This window comes from Oenanthe melanoleuca, chromosome 8 (genome assembly GCF_029582105.1).
Source record: "Oenanthe melanoleuca isolate GR-GAL-2019-014 chromosome 8, OMel1.0, whole genome shotgun sequence".
In the NCBI taxonomy this organism is placed as follows: Eukaryota; Metazoa; Chordata; class Aves; order Passeriformes; family Muscicapidae; genus Oenanthe; species Oenanthe melanoleuca.
Genome location: NC_079342.1, coordinates 17734832 through 17748535, shown reverse-complemented (window position 1 = coordinate 17748535; position 13704 = coordinate 17734832). Strand labels below are relative to the sequence as shown.

At 43.8% G+C, this 13704-nt stretch overlaps 2 protein-coding genes across 13 annotated transcripts in view; both read right to left on the bottom strand.

Annotated features, from left to right (window-relative positions):
* Positions 1 to 13704, bottom strand: part of RPS8 (ribosomal protein S8) — a 301449-nt gene that overhangs the window by 56171 nt on the left and 231574 nt on the right. The gene's annotated exons all lie outside the window — the stretch shown is intronic.
* The window catches only part of RNF220 (ring finger protein 220), a 215095-nt gene that overhangs the window by 11631 nt on the left and 189760 nt on the right, over positions 1 to 13704 (bottom strand). For all 12 annotated transcript variants that reach the window (XM_056497102.1, XM_056497109.1, XM_056497107.1 and 9 more), the window contains one exon: positions 32 to 140. In XM_056497102.1, coding sequence (XP_056353077.1) covers positions 32 to 140 — 109 coding nt within the window. The remainder of the gene's footprint in view (positions 1 to 31; positions 141 to 13704) is intronic.

Genomic DNA, 13704 nt, shown 5'->3' with positions numbered 1-13704 from the left:
GATTCATTACCACGAGTGGAGTGCTACTCACCATGCAAATGAGACATTTATAGCGGTCCCCACGGGAAAGCTGCCTTTCTAACTCACGGACACGAGCCTTTAACGCTTCAAATGTTGTCACTGCAGAGTCTTCTGTAATTCTGCAAAAGATGATGAACAGTGAACATCACTGAGCACACAAGACAGTTAAGAGCTTGGGGGAAAAAGGATCTCACAACAGGTATTGCACAGGAAATGGCATCGTATTTCAAACTAATACATCCAACTTGGGTTAAAAAAGAATTCCCGAAAAGCCTAGTGTGAATTCGTTGAAGTGTCTTTCTAAACACTTCCAAACACATCACAAAAGAACACAACCACTGCTGGGGCTTCATACAGAGCAAGACACAGACATTTAAAGAAGAGATATTTTTGTTGAGGTTTTTGTTTGTTTTATGCCTTTTTTCTTGTCTCCCTTAAGAGATTACTTAGGACCACATGCTTGAGACAAAGTTGTGTATGTTGCTTTAAAGCTGCTGAGATAACTTTTTGTGGGCAATAGGAGCTGTTCTTCCCCTTAGAGAATGGAGGCCATTGGTGGCCATCAGCCTCGTGAAATGCAAAATCAGCTCATTACACAGGATCAACACAATGGCTTATATTAATGAAAGCCCCGGCTTTTTGATTCTAATACTGAAAGAACGGAGAAACCAAAAGCACTGGACACGGTGCCAACAGGGTGGCTATAAAGGAAGCTTTACAATCTCAGCTTTCCCATTTCCTAGGGTCATTTTTGATGGGCAGCATTATCTCTTTTGTCACAGAGGCACTGTGCTGAGGCCAGGCAAGTGTATTTTCATGGTTCTGCAAGGCTGGTGAAAAGAGCAACTTGCCAACCTAAAAGCAAGGGCAGACAGCAATGCTTAGCAAATGAAATGTAGGGAGCATTAAAGACCAGGGTGTATCACTCCAGCATGTTGCAAAATCTGATTTCTACACAGGCAGGCACAGGAAGGTGCCCTGAAGTATTCCCCAGAAAAGATTTAGAGCATTGACAAAAAGGCTCTTACTTTCTTGAATAAAAACAAAACCAACAATTTTCATGTGTGTCAGTGAATTTCTGGCATCTCCAAGCAGACTCTAGCTCAGAAGAATCTGGAGAGCATCTCGACACCAGAAGCTGCATCATCAATCACAAGATAACCCACAGTGGCACCTATGTCTTCTAACTTTTCAGAGGATGATTCATCAACAGGTGGCTGAAGCACAGGCCTAGTGGAATTACTACAACCAGTAAAGTGAGCTGCAATCTCAGCACTCTCGCTGGAGGCAGGCACTCACTCCTTTGTTCATTAGTCACTTGTCGCTAGCATGCAGGGAGGGACCTGGGGGATCTCCCACAAAATGATTCTGATGGCTTTTCCCAAGGCTTTGGTAACAGAACTAGTCACAGAGATCTTGGGTGATTTTCCTAATTATGACACTTCAGAAAAAAGCGAAGCTGCTGGAATGTGTATGTTAACTACCAGTGTTATAAAGCTCCTTCAGCTTCACTCCCACCTTTGTACTGATGAGACACACTCTGTATGAGCTAACTGAGATCTTCATCAGAAGGAGATTCATTGCAAGTGACAGCTGCCAGAAAATGGTAACAATTTTAAAACTGCAAAAAAGATAAAGAAATACAAATGCTCCATGATAGCCTAGAGGGTGAGGACTGTCTGGGGACAGGGACACTGTGGATTCAAGTCTTGGAATCCATAAATATTCTTTGGAGTAAGATTAAAGAGTTTCAGTAGGAGACAATACTCCCTGCTGTGAAAACACCCACTTGCTCCTACTCGTTGGTATAAATTATTGCCATATCCCAGCTTGTGTTCTCACCCTCAAGGAAGAGTTGTTAGCATTTTCAAAGAAAGTCTAGAAAGGTGTTAGTTTTGTCCAAGGAAGAAAAGGATTTATTTATTTATAACTTGAAGATTATTGTTGGCTGAGAAAATTGTTTCTCTTTCAGTCTGGCCCACCATTGAACTGATGCTAGCTGAAGGCTGCAGTTGAATTTGACTTCATGGAATCCATTTCTTCTTCCTGCATGCACAAGGGCACTGGAGGTGTAAAGGCAGTGAGTGTGACTCCTGCCCAAAGCAGATGGCAGAACCTTTACCCTTGCTAAAATCTTCTTTTACCATCTGCAGAGCTACCTGTCCTCCTCAGATGGGTGGGCAAGTCAGAAAGGAAAGGGAAAAGTTGATTCCTTGAGAAGATACCAATAAAATGCCTGTTCATCCCCAGTCCCAGCCCAATAACAGTCAAAACCTGAAAAGGAAAATTTTGCCACTGCAACAACTAGAGAAGACAGAAAATGGTTTGTTTATAGAAATTTAAACAGCTGACCCCCACTGGCCAATTTTGGAAAGTCTCTGAGATAATCGCACCTGTCCAGTAATAAACGAATGAATCAGAAAAGGAGGCTGAATAGAGGTATAAGCAATAATGCTCAGAGGCTGCCTGATACAATGGCCAATCAATAGGAGGGCTGTAGATCAGGGTGCTAGTTAGCTGGAAAATTACCGCACCGCTGCGTGCGTCACGCTGTAGGGATCCTGGACAATCAATGTGGGAGGTATTGATTTAGTTATTATCACTTCATACGCTCCAGACATTGTTAAATATACATTTATTAACAAGACTGGGGTGCATTGGTAAGAGAGGGAGCTTTAGCCACTGTGCTGCCTCCCAGCACTGATCAAAGCTCAGCTATGATAGAATTTGAACTCCATGTTCTCCCTGCTCAGCAAGTTTACAGGACAAATCCTGACGCACGGCACAGTGCTGAGGACACAGCTCCTGCTTCACATGAGAGATAGGAGTTTCAGGAAAACCTCTCGGAGCAGCAGCAACAAGGGACGTGGCAGCCAAGGGTCAACCCAAAGTGAGCGATAATTGCATGGTTGCTTCGGAAAAGCTGGAGGAAATGAGGTCAAGGGAAATAGGGAGAACATTAGTAAATAAAGGAAGCTGAAACTACCTCCAGGGATGGAATAAAGACGAGAGTCACTTCCCATGTGTCTGGCTCCCGTGGTGGCCAGTGCACTTGGGACACATGCCATTCCATTCAGTGTCATTTTACCGTCAACCTGCTGCTTGTATCCTAAAGATAAGCATCGCTTAGGAGCAACTCTTCCTGCAGCAGCAATCTTGGGAACTCCCTCAGGATTCCCTCTTGGGTGTGCACCTTGTGTGCACTTGCCTGGACACAGCTGGGAGCAGCCTTGGGCAGAATTTTTACAGGGTAACGCCAGGGTGGAGTGAGGGTCAGAAAGCCAAGTGCCACGGACAGGGGAAGGCTGTGTACAAGTCAGCCTGCCAAGTGAGGCAGAGGGAATTACGGAGAAGGAATTGGCTCTCTGCTTTGCCTTGACCTCATGCTGGATGCAGGAGGACTCTTAACAATTTTGCGCCTCAGCGCTCTGATTCGACATGTTTGGATAACGTCATTTATCAGCCTCCAGAGAGACCTGCTGAGCACAACTGCTGCCAAGAGCTATACCTTGAGCCCCAGAGCTCATGCTTCTCCAGCAGGTGTGAGAGGCCTCACTGATATCTGAACTGTCCTCCCCGGCTGAGGACATACCAAGAAGGCATCTCCATCCTGGAGTAGAGACGTGCTGTGACACCACCACACACATGGCAACCTGAGTGACAATGTTTATACAAGAGCAAAAACAGGAAGGGAGGGCTCCTTGTGGTAGAAATTGGGTCCTGTAGTTCTCCCTGGACTACGTGGCTAAGTTTTCCACACCTTGGCAGTCACAGCTAAGGATGCTGGGTATCAAGAAGCAAGACTGTGAGACTGGGCAGACAGCATATAATAATTTTCAACCTTTGTGCCCAATGCATATTTTTCTACTATTCATAGCATTCTCCCCTGAGCACTGAAAATAAGAATACTTTTTTCCTCTGAGAAAATCCCTGCCTTGTTCAGGTAAAAGGCCAGAAGTGCACAGAAATACTGTGGAAGAGGAAAAAGGACCTATCTGTAGCTTTGAGCAGCAACAGCCACCTGAGAAATCTCCCCTGGGAAACAGCCAGCCCCCTCTTTGCGAAGAAACTTTAACCCAAACACTGGTTATTTGTTAAACATTAGCATGCATGTGATCTTTGTTTCTCCAAATTAAATCGAGCAATTCCTACCCGCTGTCCCAGTGGGCAATCACAAGCAATTCCGTTAATTAAATTATCTCTGATTCTGCAGCTCTGGAATCTCTCAATTGACTAAGTCTGTGCTTTATCATCAACAAAATACTGGACCAAAAAGGAAACAAAAAAATGCTGATGTCAGGGTGATTTGCTTCAGTTAACCCTTCCCAGCTGGACAGTAAGGGCTGCACAAGAAACTGCTGTACTGGAACAAGCCCAAGAGCAAGAGCCTTGTACCACAGATACCAGTAGCAGCTGTTCACTTGTGTTTCCTTTCCACTGTACAGAAAAAACACAAACACCACACTGTCCCTGCATCCAGCCTATTTAAGACCCACAGAAAGATACAAACTGCTAACTGCTGAAGAAGCAGGAAAACACCTCAAAGAAGCCCCTGCAAATACCCCATCCTCATCTTATCCAGATCTCATTTGATGTATCCTGCTGTTGTGGAGTCTCCATAAAACATTCCCCTCTGGTTTATTTCAACCGGATATAAATTTTCCTTTCTTCATAAATGGCTACACTGTACACAGTATTCCATAAATTTTTACAATTCCACTGTTTGTATGTACCTTGTAAAAAACACTTAGCACTGATTAAATGCACCACCAATAAAATTTCATGGGCTACTTTTGACACTTGATATTCTGACCTTCTCTCTTCCTTATACATTTATTTTTGCTTTCCTATGCCTGTGAACACAGACTGGCAGAGAGGAAAATGTACAGTACCACTGACAAACCTGAAAGTGATGTATTTATTTTTAAACAAAGCCTTTATCCTCCCTCGTCCAAAGTGGAGAACCCAGCAGAACATACATGCCACCTCCCTGCACCAAGGGCAGAAGTCATGTCACTAGCAGCTTACATATCATAAATATTAGAAACAGACTGGTCGATGCTTTGAAGGCAAAGTCAAGTTAAAGTAAGATTCCAGGAGAAGAGAAATTGCCCCAGGCCATATCCAACCTCAGCTGTAGATGCCAATTATCATAACCACTACTACACTGCAGGAGAGAAAGCCTGGTGCAGTCCTTGCTTTGTGGGACACAAATCTTCAAGACCTGATAAAATGACCCCAACACCAGTGCACAATCATGCAATTTCAAGCCTTCTCTCCTAGCCAATTTACATCTGGGTGAGAGGGCAACTCTTTCAGAGAAGGGACTCTGTTTTATTAGCCTGTAACATGCTGTGCACAGCACTGTTACACCCAGGAGCACTGCAGAATGGCAGAGCATGGTGGTGCTGTCTCTCATACATCCGTCTTCAATGCAACTCCCTCACTACCTGAGTTTCAAACACTAACTATAAACACCCTCATGCTTTTTGGAATAAGAACTGCTTTTGTTTTCAACCTGATGAAATAATCTGCCCCCATTTTCAATTTAACAAGCACTGCTAGTCAATGGGAGATCCACAGACCGAAAGGACTTTTACACTCACTGGAGTGCAAGAACATAACTTAAAGCTGAAAAAGCCCCTTTGCTACTAACAAGCAAAACACTTTAACTGACACGTAAGTTTTAAAAAAGTGAAGTGACAGGTGGCTTTAAAAGAAAATAGATGTAGCTCAGGCACTTTCAGTATCTTAAGTCTCCAGAAGAAACCCAGTATCAGGCACTGGTGGCAGATTGACTGTGAATCACCCCACAACATGTGGGCCAACAGACTGGCACAATATACTGAGATTTTATTTCACTAGATGAGCTGGTTATAGCAGAAGGGGTTTGCATGCCTTGATGTAGAAAACTGCCCAGCAAAGCTGTTTACAGAAGAGCCATGTCAAATCACACCAAGTGAAGTTTTGACCCTCTAAAGTGGCAAGACTGCCAATGCTAAAAGCAAATCTCCTGGCAAGACATCAATGTTTTAGGAGTTGGCCTCCCCTTTATTTAGCTAAAAATCTCATTTATTTGGTTTATTTGTTTTTAGACTAACCTCCTTTAAAGAGGCTGACTTATAATCCTGTAAAACGTTGTCACATGTATTGAGGAAATTGGCAAGGATGCTAATTTATTGTCCTCTAGGAAAAAAAGCCCTCTTTCCTTGATTAATGTATGTTTTTGTATTGTAAGATATTAAAGAATGTTGCTTCACCTGTAATTATAGAGAATAGTTTACTCTGGCAAAGTGCCCTGGCTTCTGGTTGCCAAGTTATGAATAATGCAATGTTCCCCATTCTAATTTCCGTGTTCTAAGTTGTGAATTTGGAGCAGGGTGCATGCAAGGGCACACACACATGATTCCGAGGCTCTCAGTCACGAGCATCTCTATTTTATACTTGCTTGCACAACTTGTTAATACTGGCATCTGCTTGCCAAATTCAGAGTTTGCTTCTGACTAATTTCATCTTGATGTAAACCAAAAATGTTGTCTCTTTTTTTCCCCACAGAGGAATTATTTCTCTTACACTTGCATGCACCGTTGCAATACCACTGAGGGGAGCTTACCACTGCAAGAAGGCATTTTAAGCTGCATTTAGTAGGGACTTGGGTAAAGATTCCCTGAAGAATTTAATGACAGAAGAATTAATTTTGCTTTCACATCTCCCCCGCCTCCATAACACAGAACCAACAATGTCTTTACAGAAGCGGGAAGTAAATTCAGGCGCTGGCTCTTTCCCTTCCCTTTTTTTGGCCCGTGTTTCGCTGGGACACATGTGCCCAGCCCCAATCAAAACAAAGACAGATGGCACTGCTGATCATTCAGAATAGAAGGAGCCTCAGAGTCAGTATGTTTAGATGCATTTGTAGGGCTACGCAGTATCCACTGGCCACTGGGACTGATTTAAAAAGGCGGCGAGCGAAAGTCTGAGCTTGCGCCAAAATTTTAAATGTGCCATTTGAGCAATTATGGTTCGACATGAAAGCTGGGAGAAAGAATGCATAGGTCATTCTGATTAGATTTAAAGACTATGTTCCCTGTTCCAAAGAGAAAATAAATGCAATCCCATTGCTTTACTGGAGCAGCTTTGGTGATAAAGAAAAAAGCCATGCTGTGGAAAAGAGGTTTACTGCAGCAAGGTTTTGTTGAAGCAGCACAGGCTGAATCAGAAAATGATTCTCTAAACAACCTTCCTAAAGAGAAATAATTACTCATCTAATGTGTTAATATCGCAATTCACTTTTCAAATGAATCCCTCATCCGGGAGACCTCAACTGTGTTTCTAACAGATCTGTGAAGGTGTATTGTGGTCTCTACCTTAATACAAGCCAGGGCCACAAAAGGCAGGAGGTGGAAATGGAAAATGCAGCTCCTCTCCTTGCAGAGGCGTGCAGGCTAAAGGTTCCAGCCTACGGACACTTGCCTCCATCCACAAGTAAACATGTTTGGATTATGACCAAGCTACATGTATAGCTAGACAGGTCTATTTTTCTACTGGAAGACTTATGGCAGCTGTAACTTGTCATCTTACTGTGGCCTGGAGCTGGTCTGGGATTATTGGTAGCTTTGGCTGGACGATCAGGGCACAAAATTATAAAATATCCATGAAGTGAAAGAGGAATAGCAAATTCCTAGGGCTGAAAGTTGCTCAGAAGGTTGGACATGCAGCCGAGTCTTGCAGCCAGCCTCTGTGAGCAATTAAATAAATGTCTCCTACTCCCATGGCCCCCATCCAAACGACTGAAATAAACAGGAAATATCTATGCTACTACAGCAGCACTTGGATTCATCTATAGCCTTTTAAGGGCTTTACTGTGGAGGTGATATGCTTTCCAGAACCTCCATTCATGACTGCTGATTGGAGGCGCACAGGGGCAGTGCGATAACACATCCTCCAGACAGCTTCCCACAACTGCTGCTGCCGCCCTAGAACTTTTACACTGTTGATGCTTCCTCTACAGGGAAAGAAAGGATCAGAATTAGCATCATTTAAGGTAATCGTGCCTTCAAAAAGAAACACGAGGCTATTAAAGGAGGCCAGGGCACACTAGTATCATATAACCAATTGTGGTCTGAGAGCTAGAAAAGGAAATCAACAGCGCAGTGGAAGGACAGGTCATGAGTCAGCTGAGGGAAAAGCAGGAATGCTTATGCAACTGTGTGGGGAAACAACAGCTTTTTCCAGACAAAACCATCGAAAACAAAGAAAGAAGGTAACTGAGATAATGGAGAAATAGGACGAAGTAACATCCCTGTAACAGTGAGGTGTAAGGTTAAAAAAGCATCCACACTCAAGTGGGGACAAAAGAACCACATGGATATTAAAGTACTTTAATTACATTACTTGCTATTACTTTGTTTCTGTAAAGGCACTGTTTGGTTCTGTGCCACAGAGACGAAGGAGATATGAAAGCACAATTCTTCTGTCATCTGAATTCTTCTGTCGTCAAATTCTTTGGAAAATCTTTACCAAGCTCCAACTAAATGTGACTTAACACTCCTCCTTGCAGAAGTAACCACCCCTCAGTGGTACTGTAACTGTGCATGGAAGTGTAAGACAAATAATTACCCCCTCTACAGCTGTCCCAGAAATGGTTTAATGAGAACTAAAAAACTGGTCTTTTTTTCAAGTACTATTTCACATTTATACTTACTAACAGCAGCCTATGAAATGCATAAACTACCAAGAGGTGTAATTACTCCCATCCTGTTGTCATACAGCAGCTGGCGCACCACAAACTCTTCCTGAGTTGTGCCAGTCAGTGAGTACCAAGGAAAGCAGCAGCCCCGTGCACCACCACAGCAGATGCAGGAGAGAGACAGCAAACTGGCAGTGGATGGGGCACAACAAGATCCCTCTTCTCTCTTCAAAGGAACATTTTACTCCAAACACGGAGTGCAGCCTACATAAAGATAATTGTTACTTTTCTCTTGAGAGCATCTGAGCACCACACAAACATTTCCTAAAAAAATAGTGTCAGTCCCTGCCTCTTAATTTTTGCAGAATAGCTAAGGGATGTGAATGAACAGTCACATCCTCAAAGTATTTTCAGAAGGAACATGGCATGATCCACAATGCTCCATCAGAGACAATGTTAAACACAACAGGCTAATTTTAGGGATGAGTCTTCTCTCTGACAAACTGCTCACACTCTAAGGGCAGAATTCGTCTGCTAGAAGGCAGTTGTTTGTGTTTTATAAGCTAAAGTTTCTCTTACCTATGGAATAACTCCAATATTTCACAGGGAATCATCATCCATCTAACTGAAGTACCCTCTAACAGACCATCAGCCTCATATCCCCTTTGAAATAGCACAGCTGAGCACTTGCTGGGCCACGATTTATTTTTTACCTTCTAAGACATCTTGGTAACTCTATAGCTCAATAGTGACAGTCGAATTTCACACTGCGATAGGCCCCCATCGATTTTTCATTCCCAGGAAGCAACTCAACAAATTAAAGTTAACAGCATTTCTGAAACTAAGAAAAGAAAAAAGAAAAGAAGGGGCAGGCAAAGAGACATAAATTGCAAGATGCCTAAACTGCGCTCCCAACATAGGAATGAAATTCCATCCTGGGTTTTTCACCAGTTATGAGACAGGGATGCAGAACCTACTTCCTCTGAAGCCAGTAGATCCCTTGGGTTTGCAGATGCTTCAGCTTTAAAACATCACAGGTTCAACAGAACTGAGAGTTCCTTCCTACACGAAGATGTCAAAATCTATAGAAAACTGCCTCAAGGCATGAAATTAGAGCAAACCTCTGGACAACACTGCACTAAACAGAAACAACCACCTACCCTGAGGTCTGAGCTTGTACAGTCACAGCCTGCCTTGCTGAGCTTGCTGACTGGACAGTGAAGAACTGAACACTGATACAATTTCAGTTTGGCACAGTGGTTATAATGTTTGAGACCATCATTAGCATGTGCAACTTCTCTCCAACAGTTAAAAAAGGAAGCAGAAAAAAGAGACACAGCCAAGCAGTCTGCTTTCCACTGTGACATCTCAGAGGAAGAAGTAATTCCAAAGCCTCACTTCATAAAGAAATGAAGCATCTATCTCCATACCCTTTCAATACCGAATATCAGTATACAGTACAAACCCAGTATTACATACTACTGAATTACTGAAAAGGAGTAAAGCCTAATAAAAAAATGCGGACACAAGCAGCACAGCCCAGCAGCTCTTTCTCAGCCTTTGACAATCCCACGCTTCAGTTCAGTGTCCTGAATCCTCTCCCAAGTTCATGTGGCCTGCTCTAGTCCTGGACCCACCAGCAGCATCATGCTCTCAGCTTAGCAGAGCACAAAGGGTTAGCTCATTTATGACTCAAGTTAATTTTTTAATTCTGTCTTTGGTATAAGATGTTCTTGTCTCCCATCAAAGCCTATTAATGGTGTGACACTGTGGAGAAGGGCTGGGTAGTGCTTATCCTATGGTGTGAATACTCAACAGCTTCTGTTTTCCTCTGACATACCAGCTTAAGCGTGGCTCCTTCCCTTTCAGGCCTCTGCTAATCCCCTGGCTTCACACCCTGCTCCCGCCTGGATGTGTCTGCTTGGGAGCAGGCTCTCCCCAAAAGACTCTGCTACCTCTCTGACTGCTCTCACATGCCTGTCTCTTTGCACAAGGACCCCAACCTAAACTTTGTTTAATTTTAACTGATGCTTTCCCCTGTACTGCTGTGCCAGAGCCCCTTCAGAACCAAAGTTTTAAAACAGATGGATTGGAAAGTGACAAGATGGGGGGGAAGGGGAATAAAGAGAAGACAAGAAAAATAAAACAAATACAATTGCTTTTTGTCTCTAAAACCCTCTTTTTAACCCAACAAGCGTCTCATCCAATGAAGCATGATAAGCATGAAGTGTTATATAAAGAAGATAATTATAAAGGGATTTAATGCTTGGCAGGCTTGTATTGCAAGGTTCAGAGCAGAGGTAGCATACTCACTTACACAGCCTTGTGTCCGGGTTTGCTATTATGTGGGTAGCGTGGCTGGGGCCAAGCGGAATCAGAAACAAGATTTGTTTTACCACAAAAAAAAAAAAAAAGAAAAAAAAAAAGAAAAAAAAAGAAAGAAAGAAAAAAAGAAAAAAGCACAGCCCCCTTCCCAACGAGGATGGCAGTTTCAGTCCCACCTCCTTCCACTTCTGTCCCATCCCTGATTAATGATGTTGTCTGCCTGATTTATGACCCACCCCAACAGATTAGAGTTTCCCTCTTCAACCTCCCCCCCTTTCACCCCTCCCAGAAGGCACAGCCACACTCCGCTGGAAATATTAGAGAATTATTAAATAAACATTCATACGTCATGTCTCTTCCCATACTGAGCTCATCGTAGTCAATGCTCAGCGGCCGGGCCCTGTTTGCTTTGGGGCTGACACCAAACAGCTGGAGTGATTCATGGAGAGGCTGGCTACAATGCTCTGTGCCATATATCATGCTCGCAGCGCTCCCTGCCCCGGCGGAGATAAACTGATCAACCACAACGGGCTGGAATGAATTTATGACAACACAAAATTGAGGAAAACAAATGGGAGGTGACCCAGTGGGCCACTAACCCAGACTCTCTCGCTGGCCTGCAATCTAGTCTGGTAGCAGAAAGCAAAATTGAACATTGGCACTCTGAATTAAGATGCTGGCTTTTAACCCCGGGGAACCTCGGTTTCAAAATGGCAGCAGACCCTCACAAGGGAGGGAGAAAGACTTTTTGTGGGGAAGGTGCTTTTTGCAGCTCTCTGAGCAGCACTTCTGCTCAGAGTCCGACGTCACTGGAGGCGTCAGGGAGGGTGCCTGGGCAATTAGGGACCAGCTGCTCTCTGAGCAAAGCTGCATCTCACGCTGAGGTAAAGGAGCACTGCACCGGCTGAGCTTTGCCTTGGCAGTGGCTGGGGTCTTCAGCAGACAGGCAGGGCTCAGATGGTGTGATTCTCCTTCATGTCTCCCAAGAGCCTTCAGCACCCCAGCATCTCTTCCAGACACCTCACACTGGCAAGATTAGAAAAGCTCAGCACTGAGACACCTCACAGCGCTGGAAAGGAGAGCTGGGACCATGTCTCCCACTACCCCCGGCTGCCACCTGAAGTTCAACACTACACAGAGGAGATCAACTTGTCCAAGTTACTGATCAACTGGCACAGCACAAGGAGCAGAGCATCAGACTTACTCCAAAGCCCATCTAGCTGTTCTACATGCAAGAGACTCTCCCACAAAATCCCATGTTTAGATTAATTTAAACCTGCTCAAGTGAAGAAATTCAGCTGTGTGCCAAAAGGAGAACTGCTCACCGTACTGTACTAATGGATTAAAAACCAAACAAAAATACACTACTCTCTTTGCCTGGACTTATTTTTGGAAGAGGGGAGGAAGGAATGCCACTCTTATGAGAAGGATCAATAGGCAGATCACTGCTAACTCTATTAGCCACTGCTCTAAACAGAGAGCACAGCTGACACAGGTGCTAAGCCATGTGCTTCTGGACAATGTAAAAAATGCTAATCAGATGCTACACAAGGTTTAACATGCCAATCAATAATGCTCAGATTTAAAGGCAAAAATGTAAGTTACAAACAATAGAGTAAAGTGATGCTGCCAAAAACTTCCTGTAAGCACCACCCAAAACAAGAAAAATGAAACCAATTTAGCTCCAGATTAAGAAACAGGAACTAGAGATGAATCAATTTAGCCTGTTGGGCTAGGCTGCCATATATCATGGCTCAGCAGTGGACTGGTAAGCAGCCAGACAGTGAGAAACCCTTCCCCCTCCTTTTCTGTAGGCTTCTAGCTCTGATCTCTGTTATCAATTAATTTAACAGAACCCCTCTACACAGACAAGCACACAGAGCATTCAGACTCCTTAAATGGCAGGACAGAAACTATTTATCACACATGAATCTCAAAGGAAAGGAGTGAAAAAAAAAAAAAAGGCAGCTAGGAATTCTCCACCTGAAACACCATCTTGTTTTCTGAACCTCGGTGAAATAAAGTACCTTAAACAAAAAGGTCCCTCTGCTACTTTCAAAAATTAACATTATTGGAAAGACTGAACAAGACATTTAAGGAATTTCCTGTAATTTCTTTTGGGTTTTACTGACTTTTAGCAGAACAGAAGCTTTAGCAGGCAAGGTTATTACAGAGCAAGGTGTGTGTGCACAGACACACACACACGCTCGCTCTCTGCACTTCACAGCAGCGTTAGCACGAGCGTTGTTTGGAAAGGATTCTGGGACCCTTCAAATGGTGCTAGCTAAAGCCTCTTTGATCAGATTATTAAAGCTATGTCAATTTTATCACTTGAGCTCAAGTGTTCTGGAAAATGTCAAATCCTTTCAGCTCCTACAGTTTAAAGATTTTCAATAGGAGTGGATCTGGGAGGAAGGAGGGCTGCTGGGCAGACAGGCAGGAGGCCCGAAGGGAAGCCAAGCAGCAGCTGAGACATAGGCTGACAGATTACAGCAGAAGGGATGAGTCCTTGCCACCAAGACAGCATGCAATGGTTGGCTCACTTTAAGGACAAAGCTGGTTCTGCACTGACCTGCAGCCTCCCAGCTCAGTGGTCCTTGGCCAAAGTCTGCTGACCGAGAAGCACCCAATGGCAGACAGCCAACATTTGGGACATGCTAACAAAAGGGCTT